Source organism: Danio rerio, chromosome 1, assembly GCF_052040795.2.
Source record: "Danio rerio strain M-AB ecotype USA chromosome 1, GRCz13ab, whole genome shotgun sequence".
Taxonomy (NCBI): domain Eukaryota; kingdom Metazoa; phylum Chordata; class Actinopteri; order Cypriniformes; family Danionidae; genus Danio; species Danio rerio.
Genome location: NC_141021.1, coordinates 16,809,547 through 16,836,082, shown reverse-complemented (window position 1 = coordinate 16,836,082; position 26,536 = coordinate 16,809,547). Strand labels below are relative to the sequence as shown.

The following is a 26,536-nucleotide window of genomic DNA, read 5'->3' as shown; positions in this document are numbered from 1 at the left end:
TTTTACCTTCACATGACCAAAGACTATAGAATACACAAGACATGTCACTTTGAATGCTTTGAATGTAGAAAAGTGTAATGGTCAGTATGGCAAATAAAACCCCGCCTTCTAGTATAGGAGCCAATCATTGATCTGTATAGACTGTTGATTGTCTGGAGGAAGGGCTCAGACCAGACCAGTGTGTTTTTATGAGTTTTTACAGACTTTTGGTGATTCGAACATTTAGAAATAGCACTAAAGAGAGTTGTTGTTTAATTTTATTGTTGATTCCTATTATGAAATTTTATCGCATCCATTGCAAGCAATTTTGGAGAATTTGATGTTTCCCAATTCAGACAGAATGCCCGAGCATACTGCCTAAAAGGCTTTTGATGATGGCAGGCAAGTGAAATGACTTGCTTTAAAGGGACTTTGGCGTAGCATTCATACTTTCTCATGGCTCTGGAATGGACTATCCCTGCTGTCAGTTATATTTTAGCACTTTTTGAAGAGGCCACTATAATGTCCAACATTTAGCCATGCTTTTTTGTATGCTGAATGGCAATGTAAACTGCAAATTAGAGGGCATTGTGGTTCCAGCAGCCACTGTAAAGACACTCTCGCTCTCTCTCTTCTTTCTTTCTCTCGACCTCTCTCATTTTCTTTTTCTCTGAGTGGCTGAAGCTGCAGGAACATGATAATAACAGCCTTTACTGTCTGCCAGCTTCCACTACAGTAAAACACTCAGAGGAGCTTTCCGTATGATCTCATGCGCATGTCTGGATGTCTGCAGTTTCTGTGCGTGTTTGTGTTCTGTGGCGAGTTGAAAGACTATTCCATTTGATTACACATTACGTGCTTGACTCCACATTTCAGAATCACATGGCAAACAACACTTTAGGTGTCTGTGAGAGAATTGCTGTTAAAAACAATTGTTGCCTTTTGGAGAATTTTTACATAAAATGGCAAAAAAAATTGCCATGCTTTTTGACATTTCAGCATACTGTATATACATTTTTAGAAAACAACAGAATATTAAAGTTGCAACTCTATAATAGATAAGACATTAACATTATTTAAATGACTTTTAATTTATATCACAACATAGTTGAAGCATTTTTTTTTTCTGTCCAATTGTCAGTTTCCAAGGGAGAAAAATGGCATTTTTTATTTAAGCTTTATGGAATAAAGAAAATATTAAGTATTTCAATATTAGCACTGACATACTTATTCAAACACACACCTCAAACCATCAGAAAAAAACAGATTTTTAATATGGTCTCTTAGTTTTAATGATAGCTCTATTTCAGTGTGAGATAGTCGAAATAAATGAATATGTGAAATGATATAACAAATTGGTGGTGTCAAAAATAAAATGTGTCATTAATTTCAAAATACTTAAATTGAAGATCATTAAGTGACATCCATGGAAGATTTTTCCCAACAAAAAAAAATACAATTCAAATGCCTAAATAGATCAAATAATAAATTAAAATGCATTCTCAAATGAGAAATCAAATGTGTTTGATATATGATTTTCACAATCAACTCAGTTTAAACCTGTAATAATTACATGATAAATCAAATGCTTAAATTATAAATCAAATGCTTAAACTAACACAGCAAATGATAAATCAAATGCAAATGAAGAGTGCCAATCACCCAGCCTGAGTGAAGCTTTAAGGCGGACAAGTTTGGTGACAACTACCAGTAGTGCTGTGATTTTTCAAGAGATCAGCAGGAATCCATTGAAATTAAAAACAAAATTTATACTTATACCCTATATATTTAACCCTGTGTCTAAAGATACTGAACTTGGCCAAAAGTAATATACCAATAAAATATACAATAAAATAGAGAACAAGTCATTTTAAATTGAAATCATTTAATTTTACAATATCTTATATTTTTTAGTCTAAAATAATATTTTTCCCTTATCTAATTTTAATCTCTTGTTTCATCTTTCAGTCTGTATTCATCTTGACTAAGGTAATGGAAAAATGAAGCGAGTTGCTCATTGAATGGCTGTATCCATTTAATCTTGATTAATGGGTCAGCACAGCAGATTGCTCAGGCAGAGGTCAAGGAGATGAGGCATGAGAAATGAAGCCCGAGAGAACATCATTAAAACTCTATAATCTAACGAACAGGGAATGCAAGCTTACACGTTTGAGCAAGTACCCACACAAACACACACACACACACACACATTATTGCGTGATGCACGTGTCCCAAAGTACGGATAAAGTTTACAGGAGTGACTTCTGTTTACACTGTTTCTTATTCAGTGTCTACAAGGCTCAAGTTTGTGTGTGTTTGTATGTGAGCGTTCAGTCACACACCTTGCTGTTTGCTCGTTCCTGCAATTCCTCACCTGATTACATAAGTGTACCTTGTAAACACATGTAAGATTAGGCCTTTTGGTATTCACAGGAGCTCACTAGCACATATGCAGTGTCTGCACGCAACCCTCGCTGCTCTTCCTGAGATACAGTGGCCTTCACTTTTTTGCCACCTTGTTACATATGTGCAAAGAAAGCAGTGGTTAAAAGTATTTCTATTGTTTACAAATGTTCTATTGTTAGCAAAAATAGCTGCTCTCATGGACAACAGGTATCAGCAAACACTAAAGTTTCTCATTTACATCACTTCAAAATAAATCGATTAAAAATGGTTGCTGTGGTTGCCAGTGTTTTCATTAACTCTTTCCTTGCCAGGGTATTATTTTTTTTTAAAGTTGCCTGTCACTGTCAACAATTTTGCTGATTTTCAAGGATCAAGTATGATTTTTAAGTGTCCAATAAAAGAACCAACCCTTTGCTTTTATTCATTCATTTTCTTGTCGGCTTAGTCCCTTTATTAATCCGGGGTCGCCACAGCAGAGTAAACCGCCAACTTATCCAGCAAGTTTATACGCAGCGGATGCCCTTCCAGCCGCAACCCATACCTGAGAAACATCCATCTACACACACACACTCATACACTTTGGACAATTTAGCCTACCCAATTCACCTGTATGGCATGTCTTTGGACTCTGGGGGAAACTGGAGCTCTAGGAGGAAACCCAAGCGAACACAGGGAGAACATGCAAACTCCACACAGAAACGCTGAGGCTCGAACCAGCGACCCAGCGACCTTCTTGCTGTGAGGCGACAGCACTACCTACTGCGCCACTGCGTCACCCCTTTTTGCTTTCATAAATAAATAAATAAATAGTCTATCTTCACGTGTTCATGTTTTATACCCACTTAGATGGGTAGGTTTCATGAAAAAATGTCTAAAAGACAAAGATTACTGTGATTAAAAGTCTCTCTGTGTATTATTTTAGTTGGCAGCCACTACCAGCATTTTTTGATAATTTTCATCTAAATTAGACAGCCCTAAAAAATGTTTGGCTAGGAATATATGACCATATTATACATCTAGTTAAAAAGCCAACCCTTTGCTTTCATTAAAAAAATAATAAATAAAATAAAAAAAAACATTTTATTCTATCTTTACATGTTCATATACCCACTTAAATGCAGGTAGGTTTCTTGAAAATTTTGTAAAAAACAAACATTACTATGATTAAAAAGTCAGCTTTTTAAAATAAATGTGTAAAATTTCTTTAATAAAAAACAGCAACAGTGGTTGTCAGTATTTTATGGTTAACATTTTTTTTTTTTAAGTTTTAAGTTTGATTTTCTCCTAAATTTGATAGCCATCAGAATATTTTTGGCTAGGAATATATGAACATATTATATATCTAATTAAAAACCAACCCTTTGCTTTGATTTAAAAAAAAAAAAAAACTTCAAGTGTTCACACTTTCACACCTTAAGCTCGGGGCTTTTTCCCGTTTGTAGGGCGAGAGTGGAGTTTGAGATCAGGTAGATCTGGTGATCACCTCCGTTGTTTATAGCTAATGACCAAATATTAATTGATATAAAAAGATATACTGCTATAGTAGCACATTTATGGTGCCAATTTGGATTAGTCAAATAACTTTAGTCGCATGTCTTTGGATGATGGGAGGAAACTGGGGGACCCAGAGGAAACCCACGCGAGCACAAGGAGAACACGTAAACTCCTATAAATAAACTGCCCTGGTAAGAACTTGAACCGGTGACTTTCTTGCTGTGAGGCGACAGTGCTAACCACTGGGCTGCCGTGCCACCCTATCAAGGAAAAGGGAGGAGTAGGGGGGTAGGGGGATTCTTCAAGACTAAAATAACTGAGGTAAGAAATGTAGATTTTATGAAAAATTTAAAAGTAGTGCATTTCCAAGATTATATAGTATGTAATACACACACGCACACAGTACATACATACACACATACATTCATTCATTCACACACACGTATGAGTGTGTATGTGGACATGTGCCACATGTCTTTGGGCTGTGAGGGAAACCAAAGCACCAGGAGGAAACCCACGCCAACACGAAGAGAACATGCAAACTCCACACAGAAATGCCAATTGACCTAGCCTGCACTTAAACCAACGACCTTCTTGCTGAGAGGCAACAGTACTAACCACTGAGCCGTCATGTCGTTTTTTTTTTTTTTTTTTTTTGTAAACCATTATATTTTATTAATTTATAGTGTTAATACAAACACAGGCTCATTAGAAGAATGTGCCTTGGTGTACATTTTTGAGAATAGAGAAATATGTGCTTGCTTGCTTTACATATGGCTGCATTTATGTGTAAAACGAACTCTACGGGTTGCTACCACTGACTGCTTACCTTCATATGGACATGGCATGGCTGGTTTCTTAGTAGCTCACCGAAGTGGGATTCGAGTCTGATAGTTCCAGTAAAGCAGAAAAAAATTAATCCAAAAAAGCAGCATGAGGTCATATTAAAAGCACGTTTTTTGTTTTAGCTAAAGATTGTATTTTTGTGTGTAATTCTGAATTTTTTATTTTTTATTTTTTAACATCAGGCAGGATTCCATTGTACCTAAATGTTTCAACACTTCTTCATAAATAACTGTAAAGGTAACACTTTACAATAAGATTGAATTGGTTAATTTTACTCAATGCATTTGTTAACATGAACAAGCAATGAACAACATGTATTACAATATTTGTCCGTGTTAGTTAACATTAGTTAACGAAAATAAACAGTTTTAGGTTAGATCATGTTAATTCATGGTGCATAAATTAATGTTAACTAGCATGAATTTTGATGTTAATAATGCGTTAGTAAAAGTTAAAGTATTATTAATAAATGCTGTACAAGTATTGTTTACTTTCGTAAATATATTGACCTATGAAACCTTAATGTAAAGTATAAATTGTTACCACCTTTCGATAGACTTTATGAATAATTTACTTTTTTCTGCCTTTAATGTAGCTGAAATAAAAAGGTCATAAACAAAATGACAGTATGTTCTCAATCAAATATTGATAAACACCTCAACTGTGGAGTTTGTTTACTCTAGTTCGCTGTTAGTTTCAATGAACATCATCTTGGTGAGACTGGATGACAAATAGAGAAAAAAAAAAAGATTGTTTTTATTGAAGGATGTGGAAAATGTAACCTCTCTCTGACCTTAAGCAGGAAATCTCTGTTTTCCGAAAATGTTCAAGGTCAGGCATGCTGTATCAGGCATTCTTAAAGCCCAAAACAAGGGCTTTGTCTTGCTCTGTGTGCCAGAGAAAATAGAGGGACTATCAGACATTATACATGAATGGAATGATATCACTGATTTTACTCATAGCAAAGACCCACTCGGAGACTTTGCTTTATGTAATAGGATTGAAATGAAAGAGATAACTGTGTTTAGGGAACGCTAGCAGTCATGAAAAACATCTCAGCCATCTTTCGCACCCTTCAGATTTATTTCTATGCTATCTGCCGTGATTATTTCCAGCAATTGTTGACCTAACATTCATTCATCTTAAAAGTGTTCTCTCTTTCAAAACAAATAAAATGGGGGGCATTTCAGTTTCATGGGGGGCACATGAATTACAATAAATTAGTAGCTTAACTTTAATACACTGTAAAACATGGGACAACATGAAAGAATTAAAATAGCTTGTTTGTTTTTTTTTACAAATTGAAGTGGATTAAACATAAAACAATTAAGTTGTCCCCAAAAAACACAATAATTGTGTTGTTTCAGCTCTTTTTAAATAAGTAGTTTGAGAAAACAGCATATTTCGTTTGACTGTACTTAGAGTCCTTAAACATGATCCTTGTTCTAAATATGTCTGACAATTTTTTTAGTTCATAAACTATTGTTAAACTGAATGCTATTTTATTGTTTGTAAATGTTGCTATAGCAGTTACATTTTACTGGTTGTAAACCATGGTTAAAAATACATTATAGTTGTGGTCAGAAATAAAATAATTAAGCATGACACATTCCAATTTATTAATTTTATTAATTTCGCAACTCAATGTATTTAGGGATGTAGACATGGCCGAGACGACCTGCTGCAATTCAAACCGAGCATCAGAATGGAGAAGAAAGGTAATTTAATTGACTTTGAATGTGGCCTCATTGTTGGTGTCAGACAGACTGGTCTGAGTATTTCAGAAACTGCAGATCTACTGGGATTTTCATGCACAACCATCTCTAGGGTTTACAGAGAATGGTCCGAAAAAGAAAAAAAATATCAATTGAGCAGCAGTTCTGTGAGGCAGAAATATCTTGTTGATTCCAGAGGTCAGAAGAGAATGGCCAGACTAATTCAAGCTGATATAAAGACAACAGTAACTCGAATAACCACTCATTACAACTGAGGTATGCAGAAGAGCATCTCTGAATGCACAACACGACCAACCTTGAGGCAGATAGGCTACAGCAGCAGAAGACCACACCGGATGCCACTCCTGTCAGCTAAGAACAAGAAACTGAGGGTATAATTAGCAAAGGCTCATCAAAAATGGACAATAGAAGATTGGAAGCACTTTGCCTGGTCTGATGAGTCTCGCTTTCTGCTGCAACATCAAGATGCTTTGGTCAGAATTTGTACGTCAACAACATGAAAGCATGGATCAATCCTGTCTTGTATGAACGGCTCAGGCTGGGGGTGGTGGTGTAATGTTTTTTTTATTATTTTATTTTTATTTTTTTGCACACTTTGGGCCCATTAGTACCAATTGAGCATCGTGTCAATACCACAGCCTACCTGAGGATTGTTGCTGACCATGTCCATTGTTTCATGACCACTGTATACCCATCTTCTGATGGCTACTTCAAGTTGGATAACGCAGCATGTCATGAAGTGTGATTAATCTCAGACTGGTTTCTTGAAAATGACAATGGGTTCACTGTATTCAAATAGCCTCCACAGTCTCGAGATCTCAATTCAATAGAGCATATTTGGGATAAGGTGGAATGGGAAAATCACATCATGAATATACAGCCAACAAATCTGCAGCAACTGTATGATGCTGTCATGTTAATGTGGACCAAAATCTCTGAGAACTATTTCCATTACCTTGTTAAATCTTTGCCATAAAGGCAGTTCTGAAGGCAAAAGGGGGTCCAACCCAGTACTAGGTGTACCTAATAAAGTGGCCAGTTAGTATGAGTTAGTATGACGATGTGTGAAGATCGTGTGTTATTTCTTAATATAAGTTAAAGTCCTTTTTTTGTAATATATAATGTACATTCAGGTGTTAAGTATGTTTTAATAATATTTCTTTTAAAAATAGTTATTTACAGTTAACATTTATAGATGTGTGTTCATGTGTGCTGAATGTTTTTTTTTTTTTATGTAGATATTACAATAAGCTTAATGGACAGATTCACGCAAATTATTTTCTTTGTTATCAATTGTGAATTTTCTGATTGACTATAGAAATAGGCCTAATCATGCAGTTTTAAAATGAGTGGTGGCGTACACTGTACTCCTGTGGCCAAAATGACCTTCTTTGTTTCTTCACGTGAGACAGAACTCTGATCCTTTCGTCCCACTTTCATCTCGTAACTCAAGCCTGTCAAGTGCGAAAGCACTTGTGAGTATTTGGCTAGCAGTGTGGTGTTGATAGCGCAGAACTCAATATATTTGTCTGAAGTCCCTGAGGTCACAAATTAAGAAATCTGTCTGTCTTGAGGAGAACTCATCTTTCGGAACTGGCGTCATATTTGTGTTTCAAACAGAGGATGGCAGCCAAAGTGAACTACAGTCATTTGTTGACTATAAATTTGAAGGTGTGGATTGGCAGGAGATTGAGAGATGTGCGTGACAGGCTCATCTGACGGTGAAAGCATCGATAACCATAAATCATCATGTGAATGTGTGAACACGCACAGGCAGAGGGGAGCTAAACAGGTGTTGTGTACACACCCACAAACTCACACGTGCACACACACTTACATTAAATGTAATGCATTAACGGTGATGCAGTTAATTGCGGAAAACAGATCAGTAATACCACACAATTCTGAAATTCAATGATAGACAGGGGAGCATTTGATGATGATGATGATGATGATAATGATGATGATGATGCATTTTATGCAGGCAATAGTCAAGCACAGGAACAAACAGTATCACGCGGGGCAATCCAAATGAGAAGTCACAGGCGAAGAATTCAGTCCAGGTGGCTAACATCAAAAATCAACAAACAACATGGCAAGGCATGGAAAAATGCTTTGTGATGTTACAGGGTTAAACAAGACTCAACCCTTAAGTGTGTGTGTGTGTGTGTGTACTGTTTTTATAGTCCAAGATATCAGTCCTTGATGAGTTTGCTGTGTTTTTCATCAGTGTAAATGAGGAACATGTTTGTGTAAGGTGCATGCTGGGAGTTGTAGTTTGTCATCGCGGCAGATTTGTGATTCTCTAGCGATCTGCAGTAGCTAGATTACTGGTGACTATACTAACATCAAATCCAATTAGGAAAGAAGGAGATTGAAAGCAACGTACTTTTATTTCACTTTATGTTTCACTAAATTGTAATCAGCATGGGTTCACTCAGTAGTATTCTTCAGTTGCACTCTTATAAAAGTAGTCTAGAATGTCAAAATTTAAAGTGAAGGGTCTTGATAAAATCCAAACCCAAGTGGACACAAGAGAAACATTTAAATGCAAGTTAATAATAGGTAGAAACATGTAGCTGGAGGGTGACTGGATAACTTTAAATCCGAAGTCAGATGTAATATAACAGATGCTAATAACATGTTACTAATGGATTTAAACAATGAATAATAGTGTTGTTTTGTGTTGCACAATAAAGTAAAATGGAAGGCATAGAGACATTACACTATAAGAAAACTAAACAACAATCCAGTGTGAACATGGAAGAAGTTTTAGGATGGTTGTCTAAGGCTGAGTCTATAAATTCTCCCTCATCTGTGATTTTTAGCATCTATTTAGCATTAGTCCTGGTTTTGTGTCTCCATCTTGCTCCAATGTGGTCAACAAGGGTGATTAACCTCCTCCTCATGTGCCTCTGCATGGCATCCTAATCCTGCTCCATAGGTTAGCCTCATTTCTTGTTTTCCCAAAGTGCCGTCTGCCTAATTCAGCGTCTTTCATTGTTATTGGAGCCTGGATTATGTTGGATTATGGGGATTAGCATCCTGACTCTCTTTCTCTAATCCACGGAGTCAATTAGGTCCGGAAAAAAGGGGGAAAGTGCCAGCTATTGTGAGGCTGCTGACATTTGGAGGGAATGTTCTTCACCCTAAGAGTTCTGTGCTCTTCAGAAATGAGCTGTAGTTCCTGATCTTGACTTTTTGAAGTTTTGGATTCAGCCGTTAATCTTTCTAGTCCATATGTAATTAGAATGCAAGTTGAGAGAGAAAGGTGTCCCTTTATTGACCAGTTTTGTTTTGCATTTTCAGTACAAACTGTTGCAAGTACACAAGATAGACTTGAAAACCTCAAGTGAGCAAGCAAAACTCCTCAAAATACTTCTGTCTTGGGATCAGTCATTGTCTGCTTTGAGTAGAATTGGTGCATAATTTTTTTTTTAATACTAATATTATTATTATTATTATTATTATTATTATTATTATTATTATTATTATTATTATTATTATTATTATTATTGTTGTTGTTGTTATTATTTTGTATACCATCATTGTTCAATTCCATACTTTTACCCCTTGTGGGTCAATAACCATTATATTGTTTGTGCATAAGAATCAGAATCAGAACGAGCTTTATTGCCAGAAATGTTTACACTTATGAGGAGTGACAGAAATATAAAGACATGCAGTGACAGGACAAAGAGACAGATAATAAAAGAAATAAAAAAATGAAAATAAGAATATATAATTTTGACAAATACATGTACGATATATTACGATGTAAAATATTTTATGTAAGCTATTTTATGTGCTAATAAAAATTGCTATATATATATATATATATATATATATATATATATATATATATATATATATATATATATATATATATATATATATATATATATATATATATATATACAACAGTTCTGTCTTGTTCTGATTGGCTGATAGCTTCGCAATATTCTGCCATACCAGCACTTGTACAGTCTCTTTACTCTTGTGTATTACTCCGCCCACATAGAGTGACAGCAAATCAATAAACTTACTACAGTTTGACAAATATTGCAGCGGTTGGACAACATAATGTAGATTTAAGGCTTTTTAGGCGAGAATGTATTTGTTTCGATTGCAACTATGCAGTGTACTTATAAAAATAGTGGCTATTTAAATATTTATTCAGAACGTTGGCGGCCATCAGCCTGTCATTCTATGAAAGAGTAAAGACGTTTGTGCCACAAGATGGCGATATAGACCACAAAAGTCCTTAGGAGAGAAAAACTTAGTTTTTTTTGTATTTCAAACTACAGCTGATCAAATCATTGTAAAACAGGTTAGTGACATTCTAAGTTGACCTTTCTCTCTCTCTCTCTCTCTCTCTCTCTCTTGGATGATGTAGTGCTGTATATTTATACCATAATAATCTGCTAGTGTTTGCTTTGCTTTGCCTTTTTCAGAGTTATTTATTGTGATCTATCGATTGCAACAGAAAATACTTGGAAATCTTTGTAGACTGCTGTCATTCAAAAGGACCCTATGTAGACTCTTTCAACCAATTATTACACAAAGGACAACAAAATACAGAATACAAAACTTTGTGTGAATCAGTGCACCATTGATTGTTATTTTAGCCCATTAAGCACCATTATTTAGCACCAAAAATGTGAAATATGCGTCTACTGATGCAATATTATTGATCTTTTTGATATCAAGTTTAATTTGTGTGTGTGCGTGGATGTGTGTGTGTATTGCTTAATGATCGTGCAGTGGAGTAGAAATGTGATGGCCTAAAGCGCATCTTAAAAGTGCAGTGAAACATACCCAGTGCAACCTACATATTTCCGTTTTTTCCATTTGTTTAGGCAGTGTCGCATATCCAATAACCCTCAAAATTCTCTGATGGACACTTTTGGTTGAGAGGATTAATCACAGTATTAGTCTTTTGTATGTTCAAGTTCTCATTAAAACGACTGGACCATTTCCGTGCAGCTGGCTTTTTAGCTTGGACTGTAGCTTGTAATGTCAACAGTGTTCACAGAGTCAGGGATACAGTTTACGCCATGTAACATGCCCTAAGGGACAATTTACATCACTTCCTGCCAAAACGGTTTGCATAAAACATATGGAAGTTATTACGGGGTAAATCAGGGGGTGTTCTCACTGCAAAGGAGGAAAAAAACAGAGGGGTCTTTTTTTCCCACGTTTCTCACTGCACGTGCAGGAATGTGTTCATTAGTTATGGAAAAGGTTTGAGGTTCAGGGGGTGTAGATAGCATCTGTGTGTCTACACACTCTAAATTTAGTGTAACCTGTAAGTAAATCTCTTCCGAGGCCTGAAATGGAAACAAAAATAATTTGTGAGTTTGTTTATATAAGGTGTATTTTTAGCATTTAATTTGTATTTACTAAAGACGTTTGTGTCAGTCAGAGATGCAGAACAGTCATTGAGATAATAGTGTTGGGTGCAATTAGTTGCAATGCAAGCAGATACTGTGTTACTTTAAAACAATAGTACGGTAGTAAGACAATAGTGTTAATTTATAGAGAATTTAATTAAACTTATAATGTAATGTAATAAATAAATAAATAATCCTATGAAATCTATGAATGCATTAACAGTAAAAATAAAAATGTGTTTGATTGTTCTGTTTAAATTGATCTATACAGCATCAAAACTGTTGAATTTGTTGAAGTCAGAATTAATAGCCCCCTTAGAATTTTTTTCCTTTTTTAAATATTTCCAAATTATGTTTAACAGAGCAAGGATTTTGTTTTTACAGTATGTATGATAATATTTTTTCTTCTAGAGAAAGTCTTAATTTTTTATTTTGTCAAGAATAAATGCAGTTTTTTTTTAAAGCCATTTTAAGGTTCATTTTAATAGCTCCCTAAAGCCATTTTTTCCAATATCCTACAGAACAAACCATCTTTATACAAAAACTTGCCTAATTACCCTAACCTGCCTAGTTAACCTAAATAACCTTAAGCCTTTAAATTGCCCTTTAAGCTGAATACTAGTATCTTAAATACTTAACATATAATGTACTGTCATTAGGGCAAAAATAAAATAGATCAGTTATTAGAGATGAGTTATTAAAACTATTATGTTAAGAAATGTGTTAAAAAAATCTCTCTGTTAAAGAGAAATTGTGGGAAAAAAACAGGGGGGGGGGGTAATAATTCAGGGGGGCTAATAAATCTGACCTCAGTTGTACTTAAAATTGCATCTTCAACAAATTTAACAGTTCTGATACTGTATCAATCAATTTAAGCAGGATAATCAAACACATTTTCATTTTTACTGTCAACGCATTCATAATTCATAGGATTTTGATTTTTTTTTGTTATTATTTTTATGTATTGAGTCAAGTAATTAAACACTTTACTGAAGGGCCAGACAATCTGCAGACATTTATTTTTATTCTTTTCGGCTTAGTTCTTTTATTAATCTGGGGTCACCACAGCGGAATGAACCGCCAACTTATCCAGCATTTGTGTTATGCAGCGTATGCCCTTCCAACTGCAACCCATCACTGGGAAACACATACACACTCATACACTGCAGACAATTTAGTCTACCCAATTCACCTGTACCACATGTCTTTAGACTGTGGGGGAAACCGGAGCACCCAGAGGAAAGCCACGTGAACGCAAAGAGAACATGCAAACTCCACACAGAAACGCCAACTGACTCAGCCAAGGCTCGAACCAGCGACCTTCTTGCTGTAGGGTGACGGCACTACCTACTGCGCCACTGCATCACCCAGACATTTATTTTTTATCATTTATTTTCTTTTTGATATTTCTGAGCATAATTTTGTATTTACACAGTAACTACAATGTGTAAAATGAGTAGGCCCACGCGGAATCTGCACACGCAGAAATCCGCAGTTTTTAGCCCATGTATTTACTGTGGAAGTGTGTGTAAATGTATATTTATTCTTTTTTTTGTCAATTTCAGTAATATTATTGACTACTTTAAAATTGTTCATATGATTTTATTTACGATACAGTTTGTTGTAATAGTTTCTGTCTTTAAGTAGATATATTATATGAGAGACTTGCTTTATTTACCAAATAAGTGGATCTGATTGGATTTGCATTGTAAACATTTAATAAAAGTTAAAAAGGTTTTATTTATTACTTTATATATTAAGATTTTGGTTACAATACTCCCAAAAACATTCCACATAAATCTGCAGATTTTTAAACAAATTATTAGCAGAAATAGCAAACAGCGTCCACAGATTCTGGCCCTACAAAAAATTAATTTCAGTATAAGTACATATTTGTTAAGGCCACCTAATTTATAAGTGGCACCGAAAACTGTATTGCACATGCATCATATACAGTAAACATTTATAATATTTAAAATTATTATAATTTTTATTAATTATTATAAGAATGTCATAAATGTATATGCACACATATTTACATATAAGTAAACAAATAGATTAAATAGATAGAATAATGAGCTAAAACATCTGTGGAAATCTGATGAATTCAATGTGGACAAACTTATTGGGTAATTTAATGTTTCTTTTGCATAATTAATATGTTTTAAAACATATATGTAATAAAAAATTGCAGTCATATTATTAAGTTGTTTTTTTTTTCAAGAAACTTGCCTAACACTGATTGAGATGCTGCCACACACACACACACACACACACTCACACACACACACACACACACACACACACGCTTTACCCTCTCAGACGTTGGGTGGGCTAGTCTGACCTTACCAGCTGCACATTCTTAACCAGACTAGGGGGCTGGTAAACTCTACATTTCAACCTGCTCAACTTACACACATGCATACAGCATCTATGTCACAAAGGTTTCTCAAAAGTTTTATGAAGAGATTAGCTTTATCCTTAACCAAAATGTAGCAGTCAGTGGAGTCTAATTTTGTTTGCAGTACAGACTGGGCAAATTGAAATGGCACAATGCAATTTTGTGCTATGGGATCTTAACCACCTTACGCAACCCATGCTCATTCTAAAAAAATTCTGGATAGCATAAAATACGTCCCAGGAGGTACTTATTTTTGCAGTATTTGTTTTTGGGAATCCACCAGAGGCCGCTGTGTACGTTTTTTGAGATCTCAAATTTCTCTCGCGAGTGCCACTTGCACCTACTCTTCTCACGTAAATCCACCAGAGACTGCTGTCGAGTGACTGACTGAATGACTGACCGATCAACTGACCCACCCTCACCCTTCCCTAAACCCAAGCAATACTGTTTTCAAAAGCAACAATTGGTTGCTTTACAATAAATTAAATTCATCCTAAATGAATCTTAATCCTAACCATCTGGTTTGGCCTTTTTTCCATAGGTAGCATTAAAATAAAGAAATCAATGTTTGCTTAGAGTGGACACCAGGAACACAGTTTAACAAACTAAATCTCTATAGATATAGATGGATTTTGTTCTTAGTAAAACTTAAACGGTAATGCAACGTACACTGTTGTATTTGTTAAAAAGATGATTGAATTTACTCATTTTTTATGAGCTAAGTGGTTGCAAAAACATTTAGGTAATAAATAGTAAACTAAAATTGACCGTAGTGTATGAGTGTGAATGGGTGTATGGGTGTTTCCCAGTACTGGGTTGCAGCTAGAAGGCCACCCAGTGCGTATCCAGTTGGCGGTTCATTCTGTTGTGGCGACCCCTGACTAAGGACTAAGCTGTGCTAGTGAATGAATTAATGAATGATATTAATAATAATAATAATAATAGTGATATTATTATTATTATTATTATTATTATTATTATTATTATATTATTACCATTTTTATTATTATTATTATTGAGGAAAAAGTTAATTGTGTTCATGTGTGTGTGCATGTGTACACCCTACCGTTTAAATGCATTTATCTGCTTGTTGTTTCTCTCTCTCTCTAATACACACACACACACACACACACACATAGTAAATGAGTAATTGAGCACTTTACCCCATTGTTTTTTTTTTCTTCTGGACACCTGATACGACCTCTGATCCCTAATACCACATGACAACCTGTGCCCAGGGACCTAACAGGCCAAAAAATGTGACCTGGTGCTGCCCTATAACGACTGGGGACACACACTTGCGCACATGATTGCATACTTAAACACAAACGCACACAAAAAACAGCCTCTCACTCTTATGACTGAAATGCAACATATGACGGGTGTACTTGGGTGGTCCAGTGTGGCCGGGCAAGTGTGATGGACCCTATGGAAGTATCACATTATAAACAAATCCATCCACACTCGGTTTTAGTACGATAAAATGTTATCTAGATTTTTTTTTTTTTAGCTTAAGGTGTGTTTGTGCAGCAATGTTGGAGTGTTGTGGATGCTATCATGATGTTGCTAAGTGTTTGGTAAAAGGATCTGTGTGTTTTTAGTGTTTTGTGAGGTTGCTAAAATATTGCTCGCGGTTGTTTTTAGGTTACTGTTGACTGCTTACTGATGGTTGTCTGCTACTTTTTAAATGGCTTGTATTTCTTCAATGTAAAAGTGTTTGAATTTGTCATTTTTGCAAACAAATGCAACTGTTGAGTCTCTGAACTGTTTAATATTTGTTTTATTCCATATATAGTGTGTTGTAATGTGTTTATTTAATTTATCATAAATACAACTACAAATGAACATTTAAATGTGTACCTATTTTTCAAATGAAATATATAATTTATGAATATAAAATATACTACAAATATTAACTTGATAATCCAGTTAATGTGTGAGATTGATTAATGTTCGTATGTTATGCTTTTTGTTCTGTTATTTTTATCTCATTCTTCGTTGTTCTCCATAAATGTTATTAGTTATTTTTTTGGTTTTGTTTAATTTTAATTTTTTTATTATTATTTTTTTTCCATTAAGTAATGTGATGCTATTTAATTCATGTTTTAGATATTCAGTAAGTACATTAATAATAATAATAATAATAATAATAATAATAATAATAATAATAATAATAATAATAACAATGAAAATAACAATAATAATAATAATAATAAAAACAACAAAAACAATAATAATATAACAATAACAACAATAATAAAAACAACAATTATTTATTATTATTATTATTGTTATTATTATTGTTGTTGTTGTTGTTGCTGTTGTTTTATTATTGTTATTGTTATATTGTTATTGTTGTTATCATTATCATTATTATTATTATTATTATTATTATTATTATTATTATTATTATTGTTGTTGTTGTTGTTGTTGTTGCTGTTGTTTCATTATTGTTATTGTTATATTGTTATTGTTGTTATCATTATTATTATTATTATTATTGTTGTTGTTGTTGTTGTTGCTGTTGTTTTATTATTGTTATTGTTATATTGTTATTGTTGTTATCATTATTATTATTATTATTATTATTATTATTAATATTATTATTGTTGTTGTTGTTGTTGTTGTTGTTGTTGCTGTTGTTTTATTATTGTTATTGTTATATTGTTATTGTTGTTATCATTATTATTATTATTATTATTATTATTATTATTATTATTATTATTATTGTTGTTGATGTTATTAATTTTAAATAATTAATTTAATTAATTATTTAATTTAAATAACCCCTTATTACACCACAAGTATCATTATTTTATTTAAGTTTTTGTTTTATTATTCCTGTCTCTCTTGGTTTTCTTTTTTATCATAAAGATTTTTTTTTTTTTTTTTTTTTTAGAAATATACACCATTTCAATGTGGTCATGTCTATGGCACATGAACATTTCCTGCTTGTTACCAAGCTGTTTCATAACTGTAACAAGAGGCAATTTAATCACATCTTAATGTTAAAACTGCTGCCATAGCATTATTTATCAATGTGTGGAACTTTTTGGATTCTTGAAGCTATGGAAATTCAAAATGTAATACAGGAAATACATTAGAACCATTGATATCATTTACATTCCTCAAAATTGTCCATATAAACAAGTTTTAATATGGATAAATATATGTACAACAGTCAACTTTTGAAGTAGAGCAAGAACTTCAGATAAAACATGTTCTGATATATATGTATTGTTTACAGTAACATGCAATATTAATCTATCATTTATTTATTAAATAATTAAGTTAAACATTTGACTACCATTATGTAAAGCAGCTTATTGTATGTATGTATGATTATCTTTATTATTTACTTAGTTCAATCAACTGTCATAATTTCCAGCCACTTCATATTCTCCCTCCATTTTTCCTTTTTTGTTCTGAGCTCATATTAACCCTCTTCCGGCTCGTATGAGTCTGGTGGGTGGTGTGTTTGGGATAACACATGATAACAGTGCTCACCCTCAAATATAGTTATTCTGACTATGCCAGACGCTCTCCAAAGTATTAATAGTATTTCACTGTCGGTGGCCTTGAGTTGTTTCTCCCAATTTGAGAAAACAACAGGCCTACACATAGAGGAATGCATTATTGTGGCGGTCACAGTCACGCTACGCTAATGCAGCTAACTCCACACTGCATCAGGTTTCATAGCATTAGCAGACTCGCATTTTCACATTATGGTTGCGAAACCTGAGTCAATTTTTTTAGTACATGTTGAGGTGTATTTTTGCGCAATGCATTACAGTCTTATAGGTGTTGGCATGCAAGCGATTGTATGAATGTTTTGTGGGTGATTTATGGTTGATAGCTCAAAGTGTGCCAGCATGGGGCTTTCTTGCCTTTAGCTAAAATTACTAAGGTCATTATTTGGCCGTAAATCTGAGAGCCATCATTGTTTCTGGGGAGTTTTTATAGATTGTGTTTTACTGATTATGTAGTGTATATGCTTGTTTATCTGTGTGTGTCATTCAGATAAATCAAGCTCTGGTATGTGTGTATTGGTGTTTTCTAGACAGATTGGGTACAAGACAACGCTTTATCCAGACATCAGTGGCAACAAAATCAACAAGAAGAGGAATGTGAGGGGTGGATTTGTTCTGAGCTGTGAAGAAATGGGGTTGGCGGGTAGAATGGCTTTTAATGCGAGGAAAATCTTTTGTTTCAGGAATTATGGTTATTAAAGGTAAAGAGTGGCATTTTAGGTTAAAGTTTGGTTTTTTGTGTTTTTTTCAGCTTAATGTAAAGTTGGTTATGTTTTCCACATAGCCAATAAATTCAATTCAATTCAATTCATCTTTATTTCTATAGCGCTTTAACAGTTGTATCAAAGCAGCTTAACATAGAATATCAATCTGCCAGGATGTGAACAATAATGTGACTAATAGTGTGAAATGGAGGCGAAGCTATCGAAGGCAAAGTGTTAGTGCAACCTTTCGGTTCGTTCGTTCGTTTGTTCGTTCAGTCGGTCGTTCGGTCGGTTCTATGGATGCTTATTTCTGACATAGAATTAAACAGTTATAGTCAATTTTGATTATTTATTTTTTTATTACATATTGAATATTTGTCAATCTGAATTATAAGATACATTGTTGCAATTACTGTGGATAACAAAAAAAATTAACAAGGGCTGGGCAAAAGAAACCTTGTTATGACAAAGAAATCTCATATCATGATATACTATAACTCATATCACATATCCTGATAATGATATATTTATCACAATATAGCACATTTTCTGTAAATTCAGTCTGTTATTAGTTTATATATAGAAATAACTATTTATTTAAAACATTTTAAAGTGTTTACTCAAAAAAAAAATTATTGATGTGATTATTTTTCTCGCTTTATTATTATTTTTACTTTAAGTAAATTAAGTACATTTTAAATAAACATAAAATGCTTTTAAAAACTAAATTACAGGCCCAACATAAAATATTGCTAATAATGCTAAATGTAAACAACTTTCTCTATTATTTTTCTTATTGTTCAGTAAAATATAATGTACAGCAAATATTGGCATATTGCAAAACCCTAATATAAAAAAAGTTTTTAAAAAATAAATAAATAATTAAGTACAAAAATTAAACTCAAAACTAATTGAAAAAAGAAATTAAAGAAAATAAATCTTTAGAGTGGAGTTTGTAGAGTTTGTAATAAATTTTCCATACCCCAATCAGCCAGGATGTAAACAAAGAGGTGACTAATAGTGTGAGATGGAGGCGGAGCTATCTGTATTTCTGATCAATGGAGTGTTTGTGGAACTTTTTTGAAAATGTTTATTCATTCTTTCATTGTAATCTAAATGATTATGAATAATGAATGAACATAATAAGTTCCACAAACACTCGATTGGTCAGAAAAAAACAGATAGCCTCCATATATCTTATAATTGTGGTATAAGAAGGGGTTAATTATTAATTGATAAAAAAATGTAGCAGACTGAATTAAAATTGTAAAATTAAATAATTTATAATTTATATTATAAATGTATAATTTATAATATAAATTAATAAATAGTTATTATACTCACTAAATATCTGAATTTTGAATTAAGTTGCATTACAATAAATAAATAAATAAATAAACACATTATTTTTTATCTGTTTTTTCATTTTATCAGTGAATTCTAAAAAGTTAAATGTTACACAATTTCCTCAAAACTATGAAGCAGGAAATAAATGTTCACAACATTGATAATTGAATCATCATTAATGGTTGAATATTAATAATAGCTGATCATAATACAGCAGATCATACTATTACAATGATTTCTGAATAGTCATGTGACGCTAAATACTGGAGTAATAATGCTGAAAATTCCAATTTGAATCACATACATAAATTGCACGACATTCAATAAGAAACATCATATAATATTGTAATAATATTTCCAACCTTTTATTGTTGATCAAATAAGCCTAGCCTTGGTAAGCAGAAAAGTTTTCTATAATAAACATTAAAATGCAGATTCCAAGCTTTTGACAGGACATGTAGATGAAGAAGCAGTAGAATATGCTGCAATGTTTTAAACAGAAAGCTGCATTCTTCACGGGGCAGGATGCTTGGCTCTTCAGAGCCTGATGATGGAGGTGTTTCTGTCAGTATGATCTGTTCCAGGGGCTTCAGGATCACGCGAGGTCAGAGATCAGCGGACAGAGCTGGAGTTTGTGGATGAAGGTCAGCAGAGACAGAGACCCCGACATTCCTGCGCAGCCACAGAAATTCCTGTTCAGCCCCCTAAAAAAGTCAACAAACGAATAAAGAACAATAACTAACAAAGAAGCAAGTTATTAATAGCTACTGCTCTGCTTCTGAGAGAGAGAGAGAGAGAGAGAGAGAGAGAGAGAGTCATTTAGAGGCCTTGTTAAATCAAGATTAAAGTGTTATGGCTGTTTGTCAATGTCGTTTAACTTTTAAGCCATTTATGGTAGGGCACTTATGTTATTTTCAGTTTTTGTTAATACATATTTGTTTTATTATACTTTATTTATGTTTTCAGTTTTGATTTGACAGTTTTTTCAGAATACATTCCATTACTGCTTTATTTCAACTGCACTTTCTGCAACCCAGGCTCATTCTGATTATGTACCCCTATATACATTTCTGAAGGTTGCCTAATTTGTCACAGGAGCTGTTTTTTTTTTTTTTTCCAAGTTTTTGTTTTCGCAAATCCACCAGAGGCTGCTGTGTGTGCTTTTTTAGATCTTAAATTTCTCCCATGAGTGCCATTTGTGCCTGCTGTTCTCGCGTAAATCCACCAGAGGCCGCTGTCAACCTATGGTTTCCCCACCCTTATCTTCCCTAAATCCAACCAATAGTGTTTTAAAAAGCACTGATTGACCCACCCACACCCTTCCCTAATCCTAACTAACAGTGTTTTCAAAAACAATCCAGAAAAAAGAAAAGCGCTTCCAGTAGCCTGATTTTTTCCACTTTTTTAGATTTTACCACATTCCCGCCCTGTTATTTACTTGTTTATTTAAATTTTTGGCTTTTGTCTTACCTGCTTTCTGAAACCGTTCTTCACCGGACTCGAACCTCATTTTCTTAGTCAAGTCCTCTCTGGGTTTCAAGTCCGCTGAAGTACATGTCAAGCCAGCAGACAAACTGATAACAGTGAGAAAGCCCTCCACATGGAGGTAAACGGTCAACTGGTAAGCGAAAAAAGGAGCGGCATCATACCGCCCTGTAGCATTCATTTTAAAGACGAAAAACAGCCATACATAGCACTAAATAGTCATAAATAGGGCTACTTTTTCAGCCTATGTTGACTTATTAAGTAATTTTTATTTTAGGACTAAATCTGTAAAAAAGCGACAAGCTGATTTTCTTTCGAAAAATGGTAAACCCATTGCCTTATCAAATAGAAGTGATTAAACCTAATGTAATGTGGAACTGTTAAGTTCACTTAAGAATTTATTTATTTTTTTTATAATTATGCTTATTGTTCATTTACTTAAAAGAGTGGTCCACTACAAAATCATATTTTAAACTTTAGTTGATGTGTAATGTAGCTGTGTGAACATAAACTGCATCTCTAAATGTAATACGCTCAACGTTCAATGCAAATGAAGACATTGGCTTTTACAGAGTTAGCTTAGCAAAGCCTTCAGCGAATAAAGTTTGGGGACTACACAAAAAATACATCCGGGCTTGTGAGATCACAAGCATTTCAGGTTACAAGCATTCACCTCGCACAGCGAAGGGGCGTGGCCAGAGGCTCTAATGTTATAGCAAAGAAAGCTAAAATGGCATCCAAAAGCTGCTATTTCCATGGAGCTTGTTCTGTTTCTGTATTTGGGCTTCCAAAGGAAAAGACACAAAAAGAGAAGTACTTAAAGTTTAATTTGAATTATGTTTCAAATAATTATAAAAAATATATATAGCTAGCATTTGACAAAGGAAAACTTTCAGAATCTCTCCCAGTTCAGTGCTGGATTCGGTTAAAATACGGATTTGTGACGCTTTTCCTAGTGACTTGGAGCCCGTCCACATATCACAGCACATTATGTTAGCTGACCAACCAGAGCCTCTTGAGGGCGGGCCTTTCAGAGTCCACATGTCTATTTTATTTTATTTTATTTATTATTTTTTATTTTATTTATTATTATTTTTTACTTTATTTTACTCTGTTCTACTTTATTTTACTCTATTGTATTTATTTTTTATTTATTCTTCTTTGTTTTCAATTATTTTATTTTGTTTTCATCTATTTTATTTATTTATTTATTTTTATTGTTTGAATTTAATTTCTTTTATTCTATTTTATTCTATTCTTTTTTTTCTCCAGTCAAATGCATAACAATGAAATATTCCACCCCCAAAATGCCATGATCTGCAGTGAACTACCTGTTCATTTCTTTAAAAGAGATTTGCACCAAAATATTCTGCTTTAACAAGTAAAGACCTATTTTTACAAACAGTTTTAATCAAATCCACAATTCTAAATTTAGAAGACATATTAATTCCTTCCTCCAGTGTATTAATCATTTTCCAGACAGAATTCTGTGGCTAAAATAATCACTTCCACACACTTTATTTTCATTTGTGTGTTTTCCACTGAGACATGCCGACATAGTAAAAATATGCAGCGGTTTCATTTTGTCTCATTACCTCCTCCCTGTAGAAAAAAGACACTTTTATCAGCGTTATCAATAAAAACATACATGATATAACAAATTGTAGATAATAACACTCATTCAGATTATGATAAAACAGACTGTAAACTCAATTTTTTTCAGTGTGTGTGTGTGTGTGTGTGTGTGTGTGTGTGTGTGTGTGTGTGTGTGTGTGTGTGTGTCAGGGTATCTAGTTCCTAAGGAGGAGGATGTTTTCAAGGTTGCAAAGGCTTCACAAATGGCCTTATATTTTGGCCAGCTGCACTTGTTGGGCACACACACACACACACACACACACACACACAAAATGTTTCACTCACAGAGACAGGTGGTAGGCTAGTTTATACTGGGTTGGTTTGAAATGTAAACGATGTTTATGGAATTACATTGTGAAACTCAACTATTTATTGGACCTCCCTGGATCCTGATGAAAAGTGAAATATGAACTCCTTAAACATTATCGGAATTCCATTTTACAAACTTCATACCTAAGCTGGCCTTCAGACGTGATGAAATGTGTTTTGGGGATGTTCCATATATACTTTCTTAATTGTATTGTCATACATTAATGTCAACATTAATCTGCTTTTATTTCTTTCTTTCAGACTTCTGCTGTACTTTCTGAGAACGACAGAGCAGGTAAGTTCACATGAACTCTTGTTTTATTATCTTAACCTACATTAAGCAGGATAAGCGATGGGGGATTGGAAAGCACAACTGTATGTGGGTCAAAGATGAAAAGGGTTTTCAAGCTTCAAAACAATAAAAGGGTTTAACTGTTAATTGTCTAAGAGGAGAAAATCATGCATTATTATCATGATTTACTGAAGGCACCCAAGAGCAATAGTTTGAATACCAAAACATCCAGTCAGGCATAAGTATTGTATGGCATATTGAAGGATCACAGTACAGCAACAAATTACTAATTAAAAGTATTTGAAAATATGTATTTATTTATTTATTTAATTTATTTCACATGTTAAGTTGTTTAAATTAAAAGGTTGGTAATGGCTAGGTTACTTATTTATTTAACTCAGTTGTACATAGATTTTACTTAAATTTGGGTGAACATAGGGCTGAGCGATATTGCAAAAAAATCACGATATCATGTTTGTATCATTCTGTATCAATCATTATTGAATATCAATACAATTAAATACAATAAGAATCTTTTAACCACTTTATTTTAATTACCAACATTACTAAGGCAAATAATTTTAATAGTCAAAAACTAAAATATTTAAACAAAATATCTGATATCTTTATAATAAAATAAGCTGAAGTGTTAAAGAGACTCTTAAACTTGATAAAAAAGGTTACAATCTGTGTGCAAAGATAAAGCATAAATACTAAACAAGCAAAGCAAACTTTGAGGTGTGAAGAATAATGAGACAGTAAACCTCAAACTCTGTCAACAACACAAATTATGATAATCAAATCTGAGCTTTCAAGTAAAGGAACTGACCGTTATTATTCAAATACGTATCACAACATTACAAATTGTGAAGTTGAATGACTACACCACCCCCTATGCTAAGAACTCTTTCAGATGGGGTGCTAGTGGCTGGGATGCACAAGGAAAGAAACCAAAAAGCCACTCTGGCAACATCCTTACATTCTTTGTATTTACAATCTCCTCACTGCTGCTAGCAACCGAACTCGTTTTCACGTGCATTATTATTCTGACCTGACAAGCGTGAGAGCATGGTTTCCTCCACCATTTTATATGCACGTTTATGCTCCCCTGTCGTCACTTGTAACTAGGCAAACAGTAATCGTTTTCTCAAAAGATGACAAACTTTGGCATACTCTTCAAGGCGCAAACTCAGCAGCCACATTTTAATAAAAGTTTCATACTAAAACTTCGTTCCAATTTTTTTTTTTTTTTTTTTTTTAGCAATTATGACAATGCTGTTCGGTCAATAAATACCGATACCGATTTTATCGCCCAGCCCTAGGTGAAAAACAACAGTGTTTTTAGCAAATCGTTTGACATAATAATAACAATGTCAAAACTTATCTGCAATTAAATATACAAAAACGCTATATTGTGCATGTCTGGCCAGTAGCTGACATTGTAACTTTTGTCTGCCATTGTTTTTTTGGCTTTCAATAATATGCATTATTATCAATTAATATGCATGTCTATGCAAAAAACAAAACTGTTACTTCTTTTTAGCTAAAACAGCCATGCAAACTCCTCCATAGCAATCTCTTAAACCCCAAAAAGTGGATCACCAAATAAAAGTACTGCCAATCCTAGTCAGGTAACACACACAGCTTTGCTTTCCCACCAAAGTGTGTCAACTGGTGGCACTGGATCTTTTAAACACTAGCAGATGTTGTGCAGTCAGACGATGAGCTGCCTGATATCAGTACAGAGAGCTGTAGATGTGGCTGGAAATTGAAGATTATTACTTGGGCGATATATATCTAGAACAAACCTCTTCTTACCCTTATGGACATATGACCATTTGCTGGCTGAAAGAGATGCTTTGTTTGGGGCACAGCTAAGAATTTACCCTCATATCGGTCTCAGCCTGGGGCTAGGACAACCATAGCATGCTAGTTATTAACAGATAGCTGATAGTCATTCACTTCTGCATATGTGGTCTTTTGATGTTTGCTGATTACTGTGTGCCAACTGTAATGTTTGTAGCTCTATCCTTTTAGTGATTTATTGTGTGTATTTTTGTTAACTAAAAGTTGTTTATCAGATATGATGTCATACTTGAAATCATCAGTGAATATATTTGTCTAATGTTAAGACTTTGGATTGCCATTTGCAATCTGGAGATCTACATTTTATTTGCATTTGTTTTGTTTCACCTTGGAAATAATTTTAGTTGTGGCTGTACCATCCTAGAACAGTGTTTAAAAATGTATCCAAGGCTTTTTTAAAAACACAGCAGTTAAAGTTAAAGGATAACAATCCTTGAAGCTTAACGAAAAATTACAACAAAGATTTCTGAAGGTTTGCATCAGTCAAAAATAAAATGGTAGTGTACAGGCATATGCTTTGATTTCAGGACATCATTAGTCTTTCACAGAAAATCACTAGTCTCTGTCACTGATTGATCAGCCTTCTTCTAGTCTTTTCCACAGTTTGCTTAATTTAAAGTTTTTTTTTTTTTTTAAACAATATCTTTGTTATTATGGATTTTTCTGAAATTCCTAGTAAGGTTAACACCAGGACTCTGGGCTGGCCATTTCAATATTTCACTGTTTGTTTGTTTGTTTGTTTGTTTGTTTGTTTGTTTGTTTGTTTGTTTGTTTGTCTGTTTTTTGATTGACCTGGTTTGAATTACCTGACATGAGATGCATTGTTCCACATGAAGATTGTCAGACGATTAGTCAATAAACATAGGGAATTAATTTTTTTTAATTTCAGGACATCTTAGTCTTTTAAAGAACGTCATTAGTCTCTCTCACTGCTTGATTGGCTCTTTTTCAGGTCTTTTCCACACTTCGCTTTATGTAAAGTTTTTTTTTTTTTAAGAATGGATTTTTCAGAAATTCTCAGTGATGTTAACTTCAGGACTCTGGGCTGGCCATTTCAGTATTTCGCTGTTATTTATTATTATTTATTTTTTTATTGACCTGCTTTACGTGTTT

The 26,536-nt window shown here is 33.7% G+C and overlaps 1 protein-coding gene across 3 annotated transcripts in view; it reads left to right on the top strand.

Moving 5' to 3' along the window:
- dlc1 (DLC1 Rho GTPase activating protein) overlaps positions 1–26,536 on the top strand; it is a 225,431-nt gene that overhangs the window by 55,067 nt on the left and 143,828 nt on the right. For all 3 annotated transcript variants that reach the window (XM_087236999.1, XM_087236998.1, XM_087237000.1), the window contains one exon: positions 23,527–23,560. In XM_087236999.1, the coding sequence (XP_087093125.1) occupies positions 23,527–23,560 (34 nt within the window). The remainder of the gene's footprint in view (positions 1–23,526; positions 23,561–26,536) is intronic.